Source organism: Mesocricetus auratus, unplaced genomic scaffold (genome assembly GCF_017639785.1).
Source record: "Mesocricetus auratus isolate SY011 unplaced genomic scaffold, BCM_Maur_2.0 Super-Scaffold_100003, whole genome shotgun sequence".
Lineage (NCBI taxonomy): Eukaryota > Metazoa > Chordata > Mammalia > Rodentia > Cricetidae > Mesocricetus > Mesocricetus auratus.
In genome coordinates, this window is record NW_024429188.1 from 88,263,576 (window position 1) to 88,283,257 (window position 19,682).

Genomic DNA, 19,682 nt, shown 5'->3' on the forward strand with positions numbered 1-19,682 from the left:
TAATCATCAGCAACAAAGAAAAGACCAACTCAATCGAAACAGTGACCTATGCGAATATCAAGTGGCCAGCTCTGAAATCATAGATGAACAAGTAACACTATATTGAATGAACACTTGCATGTATGAGTTTAGGAGTGTGCATGTGTGTGTAAAACAACAAGGAAAAAGAGGCCATGAATTTGAGAAATAGAGAATAAGGGATACATGGAGGGAGGAAAGGGAAGAAAGATATAATTATATTTGCATTTCAAAAATAAAAAATTAAAATAACAATAACCTAAATCAATACACATAGCCAATATTTTTTAACTGATCAGCATCCTTATCCTTCAAGAAAATGTAAATTAAAACTACTTTAATGTTCCATGTCACTCTAGTCAGTATAGAAGTCATTAAGAAAACAACAACAAATGCTGGCAAGGATGGGGACAAAAGGGAATCCGTGTACCCTGTTGTGTCCAGTAATTATGGAATTCAGTATCACGGTTTCTAAAAACTTAATGTAGATTTATTATATTTATTTATTATGTGACCGAGCCATACAATTCCTGGATATTTACCCTCAGGGCTCCGAGTCAATGTATCAGAGAGGCACTTGTACACCAATGTTTATTTCAGCACCATAAACAATAATTAAGTTGTGGGGCCAACCCAGGTGCTCCATGAGAAAGGGAATATAAAATAAAATATGCTATGCATACATGGTAGAAAGATTTTTTTATCCATAAAGAAGATAAGTAGTGCCATTTGCAGGAAAATGGATGCAATTATAGATAGTCGTGTTAAGTGAATTAAGTCAGCCTCAGAAAGACAAAATATATGTTTCTGTCATGTATTGTTGGTAAAATTCCTGCCCAAAGGGTGATGTAAACAAGGTTCATCTTTTCTTCTATGGTCTCTACCACAAACTGAGATATGATTCCCCCAAAGTTCTCTGTGGAGAACCAATGAATTTATCAGACTTCCTTACAGAGCACAGTGAAGGGGTTACTTAAAACAATGTGGGCATGTCCCCTCTATGTGGCCCCATCTCAAAAACATAACCCAGCAGAAATTATATATATATGAATATAAATATAACCTAGCCACTCCTCCAGGCCATGTACAGAGTTGCCAGTTGGTAAAGAGTAGTTGGATACTCCAAGGGTGTTGTAAACTATCAACAAGCCTAGCTGGGATAATCTTTTGCAAGAGGGGCATCGCTGAATGTTCCAAAAAAGCAGTTGTTGGGCTTGGAGGACGATCACTTACAACACACTCTACCTCTTCTTCCAGCTCTTACATTCGTTCCACTTCCCTCTTTCCCAAGGGTCCCTGATCCATGGAGGGAATGTGTGGCTATATTTGATGAGCCTGCCTGTATTCCTTTCTATGCGTTCCTCCATCTCCAGGTCGGAGCCACGATTGCACTAGTTGGTGCCTCTTGCCTGGCGCTTCTGTCAAAAATCATGCAGGGTGCCAAGTGTGCGGCACTCGCTTTTGATCTCAGCACTCAGGAAGCAGAACCAGGGGGACCTCTGTGAGTTCAAGACTGGCCTGGTCTACATAGCAAGTTCTAAGACTCCGTAGAGACCCTGTCTCAAAAAGAGAAAGAAGCATGAAGGATCAATGGTTAGTGGGATTTTGAGGCTTAATTCTCCCCAGCATCGTTAGTAGGAACTTGTGGAACTACAGGAGCTAGCTTCCAGTGAGAGGATAATACAGGCCCACTTCTAGCTTTATTTCTTAAAGTGTACAGCAGCCAAAGCATGCAACCTCCTCAACAATAGGGTCTTACCATTCAGTTCTGCACCCCAACCAACAACTTTATTGTTATTGGGTCTCTGGAGCCAACAATTGCTAAGCAAGTAACTCACCTCCAGTGCTTGGAGTTTTAATTAACTACCCTATGGCTTCTGGGAACATCTGTGCATACCTTTTAGATACACTTCAACATTTACAGGCCCAGCTATTGAAACTTTCCCCAGTCGATTTGTGGTTTGTTATCACTTGAGTCTTATGCAACTATAACACTTACAAAAATCCCAGGGCAACACTTGGCCTTTGCACCGTTTGTGAACTCTTTCCCTACGGTTGCTTCTTTACGTATAATCTCATGTATCTTAAATGAGTAGGATTAGAGTTATGGTATTCATATGGAACAACTCGTTTATACAGAGAATGGACAGATCAATGATGCAAAGCCCTGAGCCACTATCTTATAAAGAATGGTGGGGCCACAAAGATAATCTTGGTAAAGCACTTTGAGAGTCCATACCCACAGAAGGCCACAACTAAGGAGATGCCGAAGTCAAACATAAGCAAGGTCTAACACAACAAGAGAAGAGTCTAGCCATTAGTATTAATTGTCTCTGCCACAGATCCGCATTGGATACAGGAGCATGAGCAGGAGGCACCGAGCTCACTTTTCACAACCGTCAGTCATTCTGAGCCATCCCAGTTCCATAACCTCCATAATCTTCCATAGAACGTCCCTGCATTTCCCCAGCCCTGATGAGCTTGGTGAGGCTGGCTTATGTGGCTCAGGCCTGCTCAGGGTTATTGGTGAGTGACATCTTGTCCACCCCCTACTGGTCGTGCTGCTCTGGCTGGTTCCCTGGGTCAGAGAGGCTCTGGACTGATGACACTGTGACTGAAGCTGCTGCTTCAGCCTCCCCAGCCACCACACCGGGGCAAACCATCTTCAGCCCTGGTGTACACTTGGACAATGTGCAAGACAAGAAGAAATTCTGCTTAGCCTGGAGGGCTAATTGCCCACCCCCTATACTAACTTGATCTTCTGAACCTATATTATTTCTTTTATTTTTTTCTTCTTCTTTTTAATCATGAAGGCCTTCTGAACACTTCTTCTCGGGCAGATTACCTTCCACAAGTTCTTTGCACAGGATTTGGCTTACTGTCATTCCCCACCTCAACCTCCCACTCCCCACCCCCCACCCCTCACTCCCCACCTCCCCCACCCCTGCTTAGGAATTTGGGCCCAACACAAATATTGCCACATTTGCCTTCCAGTAACTCTTCCTCAAATTTGACTTTTTCTTACTCAAGGCTGCCTTGACACCTTTTACTTGCTGATCTAACTCACTTAGATCCCCCAAAGCTGTCCATGCTTCATAAAGTCCCTGCCCCAGCAAAGAGCTCAGCAAAGCCGCTAAAGCTCTATGCCATATCTAGGCTCTGTTTGAATCCATCTCTGATGGCTTGCATGAGCTAATCCATCAGGGGCTGAGTCCCCTTGCAATTAGTGACTATTCTTATTTTTATTTTCGGGATTTTGAGGCAAGGTTTCACTCCATATGGAGGTGCCTTGAGACCCATCATCTTTTCTGAAGTAGATTGATGATGTCAGGGGTAGACGTGTCTTGCTGTCATGAAAAACTTTGTTATTAAACATTAAATGACATATTATGTAGGTCTTTGAAGTATTTGAAGACCATATATCTATCTAAATATATCTGTGTATGACCTTGAAAACATACCTGACTATAAGTTTGACTATTATAGATGAATATTAATTTGTATTTCTTAATTATTCATTACATTTTAAATGAGATGCATAAACACAATACCAATGGTGACACACACCTTTAATCCCAGCACTCGGGAGGCAGTGATCTCTGTGAGTTTGTGGCCAGTCTGGTCTACAGAGCTAGTTCCAGGACAGCTAGGGCTGTTACACAGAGAAACCCTGCCTCAAAAAACCAAAAAAAAATTAATAAACACAATACCCTAAACAAGAGTAGTAACATAAATACTGTATGAAAAAATTAACTTTAAATTTGTATTAATAAACCAAAACCCATATCAATGTAAAATAATTTGAGATTAATAATTGTTTTCAGATTAAAGTAGATTCAATAATCTACACTTTTATCTCATCATTTCTTTCTTATTTAAATTAGAAACAAGGTTGCTTCACATGTCAATCCCAGCTCCCTCACCTCCTCCCACGCCCCTCCACCAAACTCCCCAGCCCTCCACCCATTCCCCAGGGAGGGTGAGGCCCTCCATGGGGGATCTCCAGAGTCTGTCATTTTGTCCAGGGTAGGGCCTAGATCCTCCCCCCAAGAGTCCCAGCTGATAGAGCATCCCTCATTGTGCGATGGGCACTCAAAGTCCATTTGTATGCAAGGGATAAATACTACCCAAGGCCCCATAGATTGCCCACATTCAGAGGGTCTGGGTCAGTCCCATGCTGGCCTCCCGGCCATCAGTCAGGGATCCAAGATCTCCCCCTTATTCAGGTCAACTGTTTCTGTGTGTTAAATCAGGCCAGTCTTGACCCCTTTGCTCATCAGTCCTCCCTCTCTGTCACTGGGTTCCAGGGGTTCAGTTCAGTATATAGCTGTGGCTGTCTGCCTCTGCTTCCATCAGTCATTGGTTGAAGGTTCTAGGATGGCATATAAGGAAGAAGTCAATCTCATTACGAGGGAGGACCATTTAAGATAGTCTCTTCACTATTGTTTAGTGTGCCAGTTGGTGTCATCCTTGTAGATCTCTGGAAATCTCACTAGTGCCAGATCTCTCTTCAAACCTAGAATGACTCCCTCTACTATGGTATCTCTCATCTTGCTCTCCTCTATTATTCCCCCAACTCAACCTTCCTGTTCCCCCATGTCCTCCTCTCCCCTCCTCTTCTCTCCCTCTCTTTTTCCCCAGCTCCCTCTCCCTCTCTGCTCAGGTGATCTAGCCTCATTCCCCTTTTCTGGGGTACCATGCATATCTCTTTTAAGGTCCTATCTGTTTCCCAGACATCATTTCTATGTCCCCCTTTTCTCTTTTTCAGAAAGAGATCCCTGAATATAATCTCCTTTGTTATGCTTTTTTCTGACCATTACCAATAACAACTTGTAACTAACCCCCTTAAATGATAATAAATATCCATAACCCATCTTTTGGGAATGTGGATGTAGTTCTCTATTGCTTATGGGTGCTGTTATCTTTGGGGAACCCTGAAAAAAATTAGGATTATGGTTAAGTCCTGACTGGAGTACTCTGTGAGGCTGTACCATCTCAACCAGAAGCCTTAAGGCTGGATCACCTGACCCATCTATTTTTATTAGTGTCTGGTCCCTTTGCTCTGAAAATGCATAAACTTTTAAAGGTAACATACATACCTATATTAGTACAAGTATAGATTGTGCATTGTACATAAGTCAGGCAAAGATGATTTTCTGTTTTATGTGTTTGAGCATATAAAATATACATCACACATCTTGTTATTAATTCTTCTAATTTCTTTGTATTTGTAGTCAGATTTTTCAGGGAGTCTTCCTGTATCAAACCTGGCTTTCTTTAACCTGGAATGAATCCATAGCCTCTCATTTTCTGTGGAAATAAAAGCATAACCTCTCTCCTAAAGTAACATGTCTTTTGAGGTCAAGATATCTTTTAAGTGTATAGATTGGTTTAATCTAGTACCTTTTATAATCCAGTGTCTCTTAACAACCAAAAAATTAAAAACAACACAATAACATATAAAATTCAGATTCTCTGTATATTTTACATCTTTACATGACTTATTTCTTTTATATTACTTTGCTCTATTTTAAGGACTTTATTTTTTAAACTATATACAGTCTTTTTTATGACTGTCTCTGTTTTCTTTTCTCTCTTAAGCCTATGTATATTTTTAAATACACTATAACATATATAGAGGGCTTTTTTAACCTTTGAATCTGTCCTTTTGTGTATCTGTAATTTATTTTGACCACAGGAGCCTTTAAATTGTTAAATGGTATGACTAGGACCAAAGCCTCTGCTTTGACAGCTGGCTCTGCTCCACTTGGTTCCCTGAGAGCCTAGTTTCATGGTGGAGGCACTGGCTGGTGAGAGCCTCATTTACTGAACCAACTCTGGGGAGTTTTGGGATGCATGCTGCCACTGAGCAATGTGTCACCTGCTGCTCATAAACCCCATTTAAGTGTTCAGTAGCATGGCCTCTTAAAAAAGAGTGACACAGTTGTTTTGTTGTTGTTGTTGTTGTTGTTGTTTCTGCTAACACTGAGTCAGGAAGCTGTCTGTTAAAGGACCCGTGTCTCTGCTTGTCTCTAGTCTACCTGAGAAAAGTCAGTTACCAAGAAGCCACACTTGACTCTGTTTTTGTGTGTTTAGAATCCTTTTTTAAGCTTTGTCAGTTTTTATGTGGAAATTCTAGCCCCACGTTGGAACGCCATTTGTAGTCAGAAGTTTTCTTTCCTAGCCTCCAGTGCCGAAATAGCAAACATAGAGCCTTATTATTAATTGGAAATTCTTGGATGATAACTCAGACTTATAACTAACTAGCTCTTGCAACTTAAATTAATACATTTCTATTAATCTATGTGCTTCAATTGGGATCTGCCTTTTTGTGTGCTGTGAATTGATCCAGAGTCCTCAGAAGAGCAGTCAGGTTCTCTCAAACACTGAGCTACCTCTCCAGCCCATGAATGTGCAATCTTAATAAAATATTCCAATTTTTAAAAAATATATGAAGCTGCTTACAAATCAACAGATAAACATTTGCAATCAATTTTGACAAAAGAGAAAACTAAAATTGAAGTCCATTTAGGCAATATTGGCCTCCCAAAAGTTTAGTGTTTGATGTCTATAAGCCTTAATTCCTTTTTAAATGAATGCATTTATTGTATTTTAATTTAAAGTGTTTGTGGAATGTATTTATTGTGTTTTAATTTAAAGCGCTTGTGGAAATTTGTTTTCTTTCCTTTCATGGAAATATATAATGCAGATTTCAGGCTTTTTCTGGAAACTTGTGAGCCTAAAATACTCTGCACACTTTGCAGAAGCTTGCGTCACGTAGGACCCTTCATATTGCACAACTATATCTTAGGTGATAACCATAGAATCAAGAGGATAGGGCTGGGACAGGACAGATAGCTCAGAGGCTAAAAGCATTTGCTTCTCTTCCAAAGGACCCGAGTTCTGTTTCCAGCACTGACATCCGTGCTCACCAACGCTGTTAATGTCAGTTCTAGTGGAATCCGATGCCCTCTTGAGCCGCTTAGGTTCTAGCATTCACTTGGCATACACTAGCACGGACACCTTTAAGAGGAGGGGAGAAGGGGGATAGGACTAATTTTAACACAAAGAGAGCCCTGTTTTTCTTAAGACACAAAGAAAGAGAAGATGATGTTTTCTAGAAATGGGAGATTTTTTTACTCAGTCATTGGATGTTGACCACGTCAATCTTGTCAACAAATTAGCTTAAAGCTGACTATGTGGTTAAAAAAAAGTTACATAGCCTTCATAAGCCCCGCCCCCACCACCTGTGACACAAGCACTTTCCATCTAGTCCCCGGATGCTAGAAGAGCCGCGTGAGTCGGCCTCCACCTGTATTGGCCTCTTGAGCCCTCTCGCTCCTGCTGTTTCCATGGGACCACCTCAGGTACTACCATAGACTTTTATCCTTTCACCTGCTGTCTCTTTCGAAGCTCCTGGTCCTCTAAGGCCCCTGCTGACTGTCTTTAGGGGCCAGCGACTTCCTAATCACAATTCAGCCTGTTGTCGCCGTTATCCATAGTCATCTAACAGCATCCTGGCCGTTACATCGGAGTAGCCATTATCGTCATTAACCCAGTTCAATCTAGGCCTTGGTGAGGTGCCTAATAGCATCATGTCTACCAGAGGAGATCAAGATCCAACTAAAGAGAGCCGAGATAACCCAGTAACCCTTGAGGGAGAGTGGGTACAGGAAGCCACAGAGGGCGGCAGGGTAGGCCTGGAGTCCGGCCTAGATGGGGCTTGTGTCACACCGGCAGTTCATCCTAGGGAGGTGGAGAATGTTGGGCCTGAAAGAAACCCAGCGCAAGAGGGTTACACGGGAGAGAGCGCAGATGCTGAGGAAGACTCAGATATTGAACCTGTTGAGGAGGAGGAGGAAGGAGAAGAGGAGGAGGAAAACACTGTATCAGATCAAGGCATGGTAGACGCCCATCGATTCCCAATGGCTGGCTTCCGATTTATGTTTCTGGATCTGATCCACGCCATTCTCAACCGTGTCTATTACAACGACCACGTCCTAAGGCGCCCCTGTGAAAACCCCGTGGCGGAAACACCTGGCCCTTCTACATCTGGCCACTCAAGTGTAATGCAAATACCACCTGGGCCCCCTCCATCAACAGTGAGAGCCGCAGAGTATGACAACCAGCCCTCGGGCCCGATCCTAAGCCTACCAGAGGTTATCTCCACATTTCCAGAGCTGGAGGAACCTACAGACTTCGAGGAAACAACGCATCATTACCTGCGGGAGCCAGATCTTTGCACACAGGAGCCTGCAGTTAGGGCAGCAGCGGTGGAAGGAGTAGGGCAAGCAATAGAAGAAGTGGAAGAACAGGCAACAGCAGAAGAGCCGGAAAAGGAATTCATGAAACAAAGCATGGCCTTAGAGGGTAAGCAGGCAAGCAAGACCTAGGGGACTAGATGAGGCGGTTGGTGCTGGGAAACACTGGAAAGGCAGGGAATAAGGACAAAGATTGCCTAGACCCTGCCCCGAGTGAAATGGCAGACTCTAGATATCCCCTATGTGGAAGGAAGTGGGGGTAGGGTGGGAGGATGGGGGGGATGGTAGGGGGTGCGGGAGGAGGGGAGGGAGAGGGAATTGGGATTGACATGTGAAGCAAGCTATTTAAAATTAAAGTAATAAAAAAAGATTGGCACTGGGAGGGAGACTGCTCCCCCCCCCCCCCCCGCTAAATTGGCCTTGCTCAGTGCTGGCCTCTAGTGGGGAAAGCAATACTTAGGCAGGTCTGGCTTCTAAGGCCAAATGGATCTGGTTAGCCGGGCGTTGGTGGCACACGCCTTTAATCCCAGGACTCGGGAGGCAGAGGCAGGCGGATCTCTGTGAGTTCGAGGCCAGGCTAGACCGACAGCCTCCAAAACAGAGAAACCCTGTCTTGTAAAGAAAAAAAAAACTGGTTCATGCCAGGCAGTGGTAAAAACCTTTAATCCCAACACTCAGGAGGCAGACACAGGGGAATCTCTGTGATTGAGACTACCCTCAAGCGGGTTCTAGGACAGCTAGACCTGTTACATAGACAAACCCTGTCTTGAATAATCAGAAGTAGAAAAAAACTGGCTCATTTGTTATTGGTTTTGCTTTTGTTCATTTGTTTTAAGACAGGGTTACATTATCTAGCCTGGACTGGCCTGAGATGCACTATGTAGCACAAGTTGACTTTTACTCACAATCCCTGGACACTGAGTCCTGGGATTACATGCCTGTATCACCAGGCCAGTTCTATGGCAATCTTTACAGGTTTTTTATTTTAAACCTTCTCAGGTAGCCCAGATTGGTATTGTATCCAAAAGAGACTTTGGGAGCTAATAGAAAGGAAGTCTTGAAAGCAAAAGAGCAAACAAACGATGATCCTCATTTTGTTTATGGCTTTTAAGAGTGTAAAGGTTTTTAAATTTTAATTCTCTGAATTGATGAACTAGTTTTGGAGCACTTGCTAGGAAAAGAAGTGTCAGGATTCATGGCTTGAGAAAACGAATTCACCACAGAATTTGTACTTGAGGCAAGCAAGTATCTTGGTGTAATGGATGCAAGGTGGCCAAAGCCTCTGATGACTTTTTCAAAGGAAAAGAAATGACCATCATTGCTTGGGATATTTGCTGGGAAGGGGGAAGAAATGTCACAGAGCAGATATCAGGTGGCAACAATGTGAAGATTAGGGGAGGGTAGCATGGACAGAAGGAAGGTACACAACTATGGTTTTCGTGCTCACTCATGTCCCTCTGCTTCTCTTGAGAGCAGATGTGCATGGTACTATTGGTTGGGAATTAGGCTATTTTTTCTGCCTGGCTTTTAATGATCTTTACTAACTAAATAGGCGAATATCATTATGATGCCTGGAATGAAGTTGATAACATCTTTGATGAGGAGGAAGAAAAAGAAGGAGAAGAAAAGAAAAACCAAGAAGCACTTAATGAAATGGACCCGGATCCAGCAGACCACAACACCAGAAAATCCAGGTTTCTGTGCATATTTTTGAGTATCAATCACCACCCCTATAGTCACTTTTCAGTTGGGCCTTCTTGTTTAAATTCTGATTAATTCATTGAGGAAAACTATTTTTAATTCAAACAAAATTAAATTTAACTTTCTTTTTTTTTGGTTTTTCGAGACAGGGTTTCTCTGTATTGTTTTGGAGCATGTCCTGGAACTCGCTCTTAGACCAGGCTGGCCTCGAACTCACAGAGATCCGCCTACCTCTGCCTCCCGAGTGCTGGGATTAAAGGTGTGTGTCACCAATGCCCAGCTCAATTTAACTTTCTTAGAATGTGACTAAAATAACCATGTACTTACTAATCTGAAATGTAGTGTATTCTTTGTGGCGATTCCTTGATTATTCTGAGGTCTTAGGTCCACCAATGTTAGACTAGTAACAAGTGGTAAAACTATTAGACTTAATACCTGTATCAAATATAGTCCAGTATCTGCTTAGAGAACAGTTGTCAGGAGTTAACTGTGATGGTGGCTGGGTTGGGCACTGAGTCCTTAGTGCTCAGCCACAGTTATACAGTCACCTATAGTGTCAGAAACAATGCCTTTTAAACTATTGCAGACAAATAGTAAAAAGTTAGACACTTCAAGTGGGATTGTTTTTCATGGTTAACACCTAAATATTCATTTAGCTGTAGATTTTTATATTTTATGCCAGTCAAAAGAAATTTAGTCCTAACATGGTCATTTAGTGCCAAATTTAAGGGATATCTTTTCTTTCAGTATCTTTAAGTGATTAGCATTCTCTTTCTTTTCTTTTTCTTTCTTTCTGTTCTTTTTTCCTGAATTTTTGCAGCTGAGTGCTCCACAAAATATGTGGAAGCCAAATGTCTGGGAGGGTAAGAAAGCATCACCTGTGAAACTAGCACTGGCTTTTACAGCTCGGCAGATTTCTTTACACGGCAGCACAAACTTTCAGCAGAATAAACAAACACATATAAGGCTGATGATCTGGCGCATGGAGTAGGCATGTGCAGGACTATGAGTTCGATTCAGAGTTGAGTACACATACACACACACACACACACACCAAAAAAATTGGTGTAGTCACATGATCAGTTGCATAAGCACCCTAATAGCCATGAATTTTATTTATAAGAACAAAGCATGTTGATTTTCTGTGATTGTTAAGATAGTGCACAAATGCAGCAGGCATGCACCCAGGGCGGATCATTTTCTTAAATTCAGGCCGCAGATTAATCTTGTATAATTGCTCATTTTCTCTCATTTTTATCTGTAGTTAAGAAGAATAGGAAGAAAAGGATGAAGAAGGAAGGCTTACTGAACTTATTGAAATTTAGGTTTTTCCACTTCTGAGAAGCCCAACAAAGTTTCATCAACACTGATGTCACCCAAAAGTTCATTACCCAGTAGCGATATTCCTCCTTATGAATTTAACATCGTTCACACAAGTTCCAAATGAAACAATATCATGGGATAAAATAAAACTTAGGCATGATTTGGAGGCAACACTGTAATTCTGTTTTATTTTTTCATGTTCATTTGACAGGGATAACAAGCACTTAATACTTGTTTTTAATTATTTTATTGCAGCTAAGTAATTAAAATAAAAAACTAGAACTATTTTATAAACAGGAAGGTGAAGTTTAAGGCTTTAGTTAAAACTCCATGAATCTATTCAGTTACATGTGCAATTTCTTACCTGTTATAGATATGTTTGACAATATTTGATAAAGTGAAAAAATAAGGTTTAAAAAAGTGAAATATTGGAAGCTTTATTTAGATAAATATTTCTCACTCGTTTCTATTTTTCACTTCTTTGGTCACCTTACTTTCAATGAAAGGCAAATCTATTTTGGTTATTTTATTGTGGTGCAAATGAAATGAAATGTCAATTCCAAAACAATTTTTATATGTGGGGTAGCAAAGCCTTTGAAGTTATGTCCCCTCCTACATGGGTTACTACTCTTAGGTACCTATTGAATACTTAGCATATGGGTAAACAGATTTGACATATGCTGTGTGAAAAACAGTGAGCAGTATCTCATTGACTACATGCCTAAATGACAACCTATTGGTTTGAAAATTACTCTCACATGCTTATTTTTTAAAGATTTTATTTTACCTTTTTGATTATATTTTTCCTTTTTCAATGTGACAATTTTATTATTTGAGAGTTTCAAGAGACTTTTCAAAAGATTTATTTTACTTTTATTTACGTGTGTGTGTGTGTGTCTTAGTGTGTGAGTGGATAGCCACACAGTCCAGAAGAAGATACCAGATCCCTTACAACTGAAGTTATAAGAGGCTCTGAGACATCCAACACAGGTGCTGGGAACTGAACTCCGGTCCTCTGGAAGAGCCGCAAGTACTCTTAACTACTGAGCTAACTTGCCAGTCCCTGTAATGACTTCTTGATTAATTGTTCCCTTTGTAAGAATGCCTTCTTTTATCTCATCTTACTAGTTTGAATTTAGATACTATTTTGTCAGATATTGAGATAGCGGTGCCTGCTTTTTTCCTGGTCCCATTTGCTTGGAATACTTTTCTCTATTCTTTCACTGCCTGTCCTTAAAGCTAAGATGAACTGTTTGTAACTAACAGAAAAAAATGGATTTTGTTTCTTAACTCATTGAAGTAACATTTTTTGTTATTGAATAAAATAATTTTGGAAGGTTTATGTTGATTGTTATCTTTTTTTCCTGTTTGTGTTCATAGCCCTATTTGTGTTTCAGTAATTTCAGCATATGGCCTCTTGGCTACACTTAGTATTCTTTTCAGTCTGAAGTATTGCTTCCGGTATTCACTGCAAGACTGGTTTGGTAGACATGAATTCTTTTAGCTAGTTTGTATTGTGGAAAATTCTTCTTGTATTGTGGAAAATTCTTCTTTCTTCTTCAACCATGGAAGGTAGTTTTGCTTGTTTAAGTTAGCTGGGTTGACATCTGCAGTCTCAGAATGTGGAATACATTGCTTTAGGCTTTTCTGACTTTTAAAGTGTCCACTGAGAGGGTGTTATTATTATGTCAGTTATTGTGATGGGTTTTTCTTTATGAGAAAATTAAATTCATTTTGTTTGTTTAAATATTGATTTATTTATTTTAAATGTTCTATCTGCATGTACAACTTTATGCGAGAAGAGGGCATCAGATCTCACCATAGATGGTTTTGAGCCACCATGTGGTTGCTGGGAATTGAACTCAGGACCTCTGGATGAGCAGTCAGTGCTCTTCACTGTTGAGTCATCTCTCCAGCTCCCTCATTATTTTTAATTAAAATATAATTACATAATTTTCTGCCTCCCTTTCCCCCATTTGAACCCTCGTATGTACACCCTGATTTCTTTCAAATTCATGTCCTCTTTTCTTAATTCATATATATGTATACACACACATACACACACATATACATATATATATATAAACATATATATCACGGCCTGCTTGATCCTTATGTTGTTTGTATGCATATGAGTTCAGGGCTGACCAGTTGGTACTGAATAAACAAGTTGGGAGAGGGGGGCATTCATTATTTGCTTGCAGTTCTTTGTCTGGAGTTGGGACCCTATGAGATATCCCCCTTCCATGTTAACATTTCTTGATTTCAGTATCCTCTCTCCATTCTGTATATTTTGTGGCTCGGCTATAGAGTTTCTTTTCTGATTCTCTCTGGTGTTCTTTGTGCATGTCTGTCTGTCTGTCTCTGTGTGTGTGTGTGTGTGTTTGTGTGTGTGTGTGTGTGTGCATATATATTATTCTATATGGTGCCCAACGTCTTAGCAAGAGAAATAAAATGAATACAAATATTTGAAGGTGCACAATCATATAGTTAAAGGATCTCAAATACTAAATATTCCTCTAGAAAATTCTTTTAGCAAAGGAACAGGCTACAAAACAACGCACCCAAATGAGTGGTCTTTCCATTACTAACAATGAAATTGTCAGGAAAGAAATTGGGGCATACTGTAGGCAGAGTTTTCCTGTCCCATAGCCACTCTAAAAATAATCACCCAGAGGCTTAATGTTAATTGCAAATGCTTGGCCAATAACTCGGGCTTATTACTAACTGGATCTTACATTTTAAGTTATCCCATATTCCTTATTTGTGCTCTACCATGTGGCAGTACCTTTAGCATGTTCAGCCCGTGCTCCCTCTGCACCTTGGTGACTCCAGACTGTGTCCTTCTTCCTAACATTTTCAATTTGGCTTTCCCGCATAACTTTGTCCTGTTCAGCGATTGGTCAGGCAGCTTGTTTATTGAACCAATCACAGTGACAAATCTTTCCAGTGTACAAAAGGATTATCTTCAGAAACATACATCACATTCACAGTAGCTTTCAGGTAATGAGGAAAGAAACTGAAAAAGACAATAGAAAATGAAAAGAATTCCCACATTCATGACCTGGCAGAATTAAAACGATAATGACTGTATCACTGAAATAAATCTATTGATTCAATACAATTCCATTAAAGTTTGAATGGCATTCTTTTCAGAACTAGGAAACACTCTTAGGATTCTTATGGGATCACTGATGAATCCATATAGCCAAAACAATCCTACACAGAAAGAAGAATATAAGGTCTCGAAATCTACTACAGCCTCGAAGCAACAAAAACTATATTTTATGGGCCCAAAAGTAAATATCTAGACAAATGGAATGTATTAGTGGACTCAGAAATAAACTCACATAGCTACAGCAACCCAATTTGCACAGGTGCTCAAACATCCTAACCTAACGGAAAAAATGCTTTGAGATTCTGTCTCATTCAAGTCAGAATGACAAAATGGCTATGATTACAAAAATAATAACAGCAGCTCCTGGCCTTTTTCAGGCCTGAGTTGGTTGAGGACACAGATGGTTGCTCCCAGACTTCTTGGTCTGGGGTGGGTGAGGTACATACAATCAACTAGGAGCCTGCCTGACACCTCTGTGCACACTGGGTACCATCATACCAAGTGCCAGCCAAGGTTTCTAGACCCAGGCACAAGCAAAAGCTCCTTGTCATGCCTGGAGGTTGGCATGGGCAGGACTCAACCACACATCACCTGTAACCCAAACAAGAGCTCAAGTGCCATGTGGTTGGACACCATTATGCTGAGAGAGGACAGTGTGAGGAAATGTAAGGGGGCAGAATGGTTCAGGGGCTTGGGAGAGAGGCAGAACTAAAGAGGCGAGGGTAGTGAGAAAGAGGCTGAAGTGGCCTTCTAGCCACCTGAGTCCAATGTGATGTCTGGGCCTGGGTTATTGCCATGGGTCCAGGTCTTGGTTCAAAGCCCCAAAGCAACCAAGGGAGCCTGTGTTGATGTCTGTGACTCTTGTTACCACTGAAGGCCATGCAGAGGCCTGTAGTCTGGTCCACCACCTGGGGCTAGGTTGTTATCCAATGGCCACACTGCCATGGGGGCAATGCTAATCTGAGTGGTCTGTGCTGCCACCTGGGCCCATGGTGACATACTACTGGCCTGGTCTGCTGCTAAGGACCATGTCTGGGTTCCTACCACAGCCAGGGTCTGGGGTGATATCCCTGCCCAATGTTGCCACCAAAGGCCACACAGATGCCCAGGTCTAGGCCACAACCTATGACCATGTTGGTGCCTGCCGGATGTGTCACCACCAGGGTCAAACCAATTTGAATGGCTAATGCTGTCACCTGGGGTCATGCTATCATCTAAACCAGGTCTATGGCTGAGGGCCATGTCTGGTTCCACAACCTTTCTGAAGCCAAGGTCTGTCTGTGTTGATATCTGTAGCTCCTAAGACCATCGAAGGCCATGCTGATGCTACAAGTCTGGGCTGCTACCTAGGGTCATGTTGGTGTCCGAGGGCCATGCTGCTGCAGGGGCTATGACAATTTGAGTGGTCTGTGCTGCTCCTGGGACCATGTTAACATCCAGGCCCAGGATGCTGCCTAGGAGCCTGTCTTGGTCCAAGGTTCTACCAAAGCCAGGGTCTGTATTGATGTCCATGGTCCATGTTGCCACTGAAGACTACATAGATGTCTGGGGTGTGGGCCACAACCTATGGCCATGAGGGTATCTGAGGACCTTGCCGCCACCCAGGCCATGGTGTCCTCTGGGACAGGGCTACTGCTAAGGGCCATGTCTGGGTCCATGGCCCTACAGTAACCAGGGTCTGAGTTGATGTCTGTGGCTCCTGTTACCACTGAGGGCTTTGCAGATACTCAGGGCCTGCATAGCCACCTGAGACTATGTTGGTGTCTGAGGGCCATGCTGCCACTGGGGCCATACTGATCTGGGTGGCCTGTGCTACCACCAGGGCCATGGTGATATCTGGGCCTGAGCAGCTCCCAAGTTAATATCTGAGTCTGCTTTCCTGCTGAAGCTGGGGTCTGGGATGATGCCCATTTCCTGTGTTAGCACAAGGGGTCATTGGAACCGCGATGTGCTGAGCCAGCCCCACTCTTCACGAGTCCTGGGATAGCTGGTCCTGCCCTTCACTGGGTTCTGCAGCAGGAAGCTGATCCAGCCTCTTGGGGTAGATCTCACTCTCATACTAGGGAAAGATTGCCCCGACCATCACCACAGGCATGCCCTCACCTGAGCAGCACACTAGAGCTGACCCTGTGGTCAAGGGCACAGGTGAGCTGACCCTGAGGGGCATGAGAGCAAGAGTGCTGACCCCCTCACCCAGTCATATGCCACCTACAGCAATTGGGAGATAGGGTCCTGCACCTTGCCTGGGCAAAGCAGTGGAGCTGGTCCTGGTGGTGTGAGTGTGGGTGACTTGGATGTGAGGACCTGAGACTAGGAGAACTGGCCCTGCTCCATGCTGCAGGATGCACTGGGTAAGCTAGCCTGGGCCATGCTGGAGAGCTCGCCCTGGTAGTGTCAATGAGGGAAAGCTGGCAGGCTGACCAACCCAGCTACTGCCCAGGCCCAGAACCAGGGATATGAGCTATGCCACCCCAACATCTATCTCATGTATGAACTGTTGGACTATGTGAAGTGGCCAGACCTGCAGCTTTAAAACTGCAGGATCTCCATGATATAGGACAACAACAGGATATCCAAGAGGAGTCCCAGCGAGAGCCCAGTAGTGATATGGTAGCAGAGACCAAAAGCCTCGAACCAGACCAATGACTTGTGGCAGTGAACACTTATAAATAAAGAACAATGGACTAAAGTATAAACTGTGTGTCTCAGTGGACCACCCTACAGCTTCCACAGGATTCTTTTCCTTTTTTATTTTGTCTTGTTTGGATTTTTGGTTTTTCTTTTAAATTTGGTTATGCTTTGTTGGAGGAGGTTGCAAGGGCAGAAGGAACACTCAAGGGGACAGGGAGATAAGTGGGATCAGAATGCATGGTGTGAAATCCGCAAAGAATCAATAAAAGTTTAAAAAAGAAAAGAAATGACAATGATGCTGATAGAGAAGTAGAAAAAACGAAGGCTTATACACTCCTGAGGGTGATGTAAACGTGTACAGTCACTGTGGAAATAAGCACGAATGGTTCTTAAAAAGCAAAAAAATGAAGCTAACATCTAAAGCAGCTACTCTTAATCCTGTAGGAGTCTCAACATGTCACAGAGATACATACACATACATTTGATTCCTGCACTACTCAAATCAGCTAAGAAATGGAACCAGCACAGCTTTTGAAAAGATAATAGCAACCACATGGTGCACATAGTCCCTGAGACATTTTCACTTTTTTGAAAAAGTGAAGGCTCCATGGTAGGGACATCTGCCACCAGGCCTGAGGACCTGAGCTTGATCCCTGGGAATCACATAATGGAAGGAGGCAAATGGCTTCTCAAAGTTGTCCTCTGGCTCCCACACCCAGACTACATCCTGTCTCACCACTCCTCCACATTGATGCTCACACTTGTACACACACACACACACACACACACACACAATTATCGTGTTGTAATCAAACATTTAAAATTGAAATTCTGACATGAACAGGAAAATGGAAGGAACTGGACAACATCGTGTTAAACAAAATTTAGAAAAACTAATACAACATTTTCTCTTATACTCACAATTTAGATTCGTGTGTGTAGGTCATAAAATCAGAAAGGGGAAGATGAAGGAGAGATGTCATGGGAAGTATGACATGGAAAGAAACTGAAATTTTAATCTCCCACTATAAATCAGAGTAAAATGTAAGCATTCAATAGGCTATCAAAGCCTGACAGTGATGGCACTCACCTTTAATCCCAGCACTTGTGAGGCAGAGGCAGGTGGATCTCTGAGTTTGAGGACAGTCTGGTCTACAGAGCAAGTTCCAGGACAGCAAGGGCTACACAGAGCTTTTTTCTGTCTCAAAAAGCTAAATAAAATAGAAGGCCATCAAGAGGAATAAATAAGAAAATTTCTCTGGATGAGAAAATAATTCGGAGCTTAGCATAAAGCTAATTTTCATTGCCATTAAAAAGTTGATTTTTACAACATAAAATGAAAAACTATGTAATTACGAACATTAACCAAGTTACAAAATCAAATAAAACTAGGTAGTATTTTCAGTAAGTTCCTAAATTTATCTGCTTCTGTCTAACTGTCTGACTGAATTGCCTGAAAATGAATTATAAATTGTACCAGGAAACAAACTTATAGTTTCCTGTGATTGGGAAATACTGAGGTCTGACTATGCCCCTTTCCACTCTGTCCTTAAGCAGGAGTGTGTGTTTAGGGTGTACACGCTGCAGATAAATGTGTAGATAGTCCCCTGGAACCCTCTAGGCTCCCCTAGTGCCGTGATTACCACCTAGTTGGTGCTACCACCCAAACTCAGGTCTCCATGTTTGAGCTTGCCAGAACCAATACCAGGTGGAAACAGAAGAATTACTCCCTTTTAAACCAGTCTTAGAATCAAGTCTATACTAGTTCCCTATATACTATCGGGAATACATATAAAAGCAAAATGGCGGTGTGTGTTTGAACCTGAAAAGTGGCCTTGGTAACAGAACCTGGGGTGGGGGGGGATGAGAAATTTATACTAATTAAAAAATAGGCGGGCTGATCATTCATTGGATGATGGGCACATCACTCGAATTGTCAGCAAATCAGTGTAGAGTTTGCTATGCAAAGGGCGGGGAAGGGGCTCTCCACGAGCCTTGGTAACACTGCCCCCTATAGTACTCCACAGGCTTTTCTTTCTCATCTGTTCCGACTTGTGGAAAGAAGTCTGGGTTTTCGGTTCCTGGGATTATACACCTGTCTGCCCGTGGAACTTTCCAGGTGATTAAATTAGAATCTTTACCGATAAAATATCTCCTTCACACTATCTACATCCCCTCAGCCCTCACCATTAACTTAGCCTCAATTTCTTACCGTACCTGAGTCCCTACCCTCTCGCCCTTTGAGCCCCTCCCCCTGTTTGTCCACATCGTTACCTCAGCTCTTCAAACCTCTCTCCTGTCAGGACCCTCTCCCTTTAGCCCCTGCTTCTCACCCCACGTCTCACTTCAGCCCTCACCCCTCATCAGTTTTAATTACTCTTTTCATATCTCCTCTCACCTCAGCTTCGACTTCAACCCTAACCCCACGCCTCAGTCCCCATCCCTCACATTACTCCGCACCTCTCATGCCAGCATCCACCCCTCATCTCAGCTTCCCCTAAACTTTAGCCCTCAGCCATCACCATTTTTTCCAACCACACCTTGCCACACAGCCCTACCTTTTATCTCTGTCCTCAGGTCTCCACTTCACTCTCCCCCCTCCCCTCAGACTGTGTCTCACTCAGCCCCCT

General features: G+C 42.5%; 1 protein-coding gene across 1 annotated transcript; it reads left to right on the forward strand.

The window, feature by feature from the left end:
- Positions 1-7,226: 7,226 nt before the first annotated feature.
- On the forward strand, positions 7,227-11,474 carry LOC121139860 (cancer/testis antigen 47A-like). The gene is made up of 3 exons (XM_040743876.1): positions 7,227-8,388; positions 9,832-9,973; positions 11,245-11,474. The coding sequence occupies exons 1-3, from the start codon at positions 7,614-7,616 to the stop codon at positions 11,246-11,248; spliced, it is 921 nt and encodes a 306-aa protein (XP_040599810.1). The 5' UTR covers positions 7,227-7,613; the 3' UTR covers positions 11,249-11,474.
- The last annotated feature ends 8,208 nt before the right edge of the window (positions 11,475-19,682 follow it).

Excerpts from the sequence above, each read along its gene's own strand:
- LOC121139860 (XM_040743876.1), top strand. The coding sequence starts at position 7,614 with ATGTCTACCAGAGGAGATCAAGATCCAACTAAAGAGAGCCGAGATAAC. Across the intron at positions 8,389-9,831 it reads ACAAAGCATGGCCTTAGAGG|GCGAATATCATTATGATGCC; the intron begins GTAAGCAGGCAA and ends CTAACTAAATAG.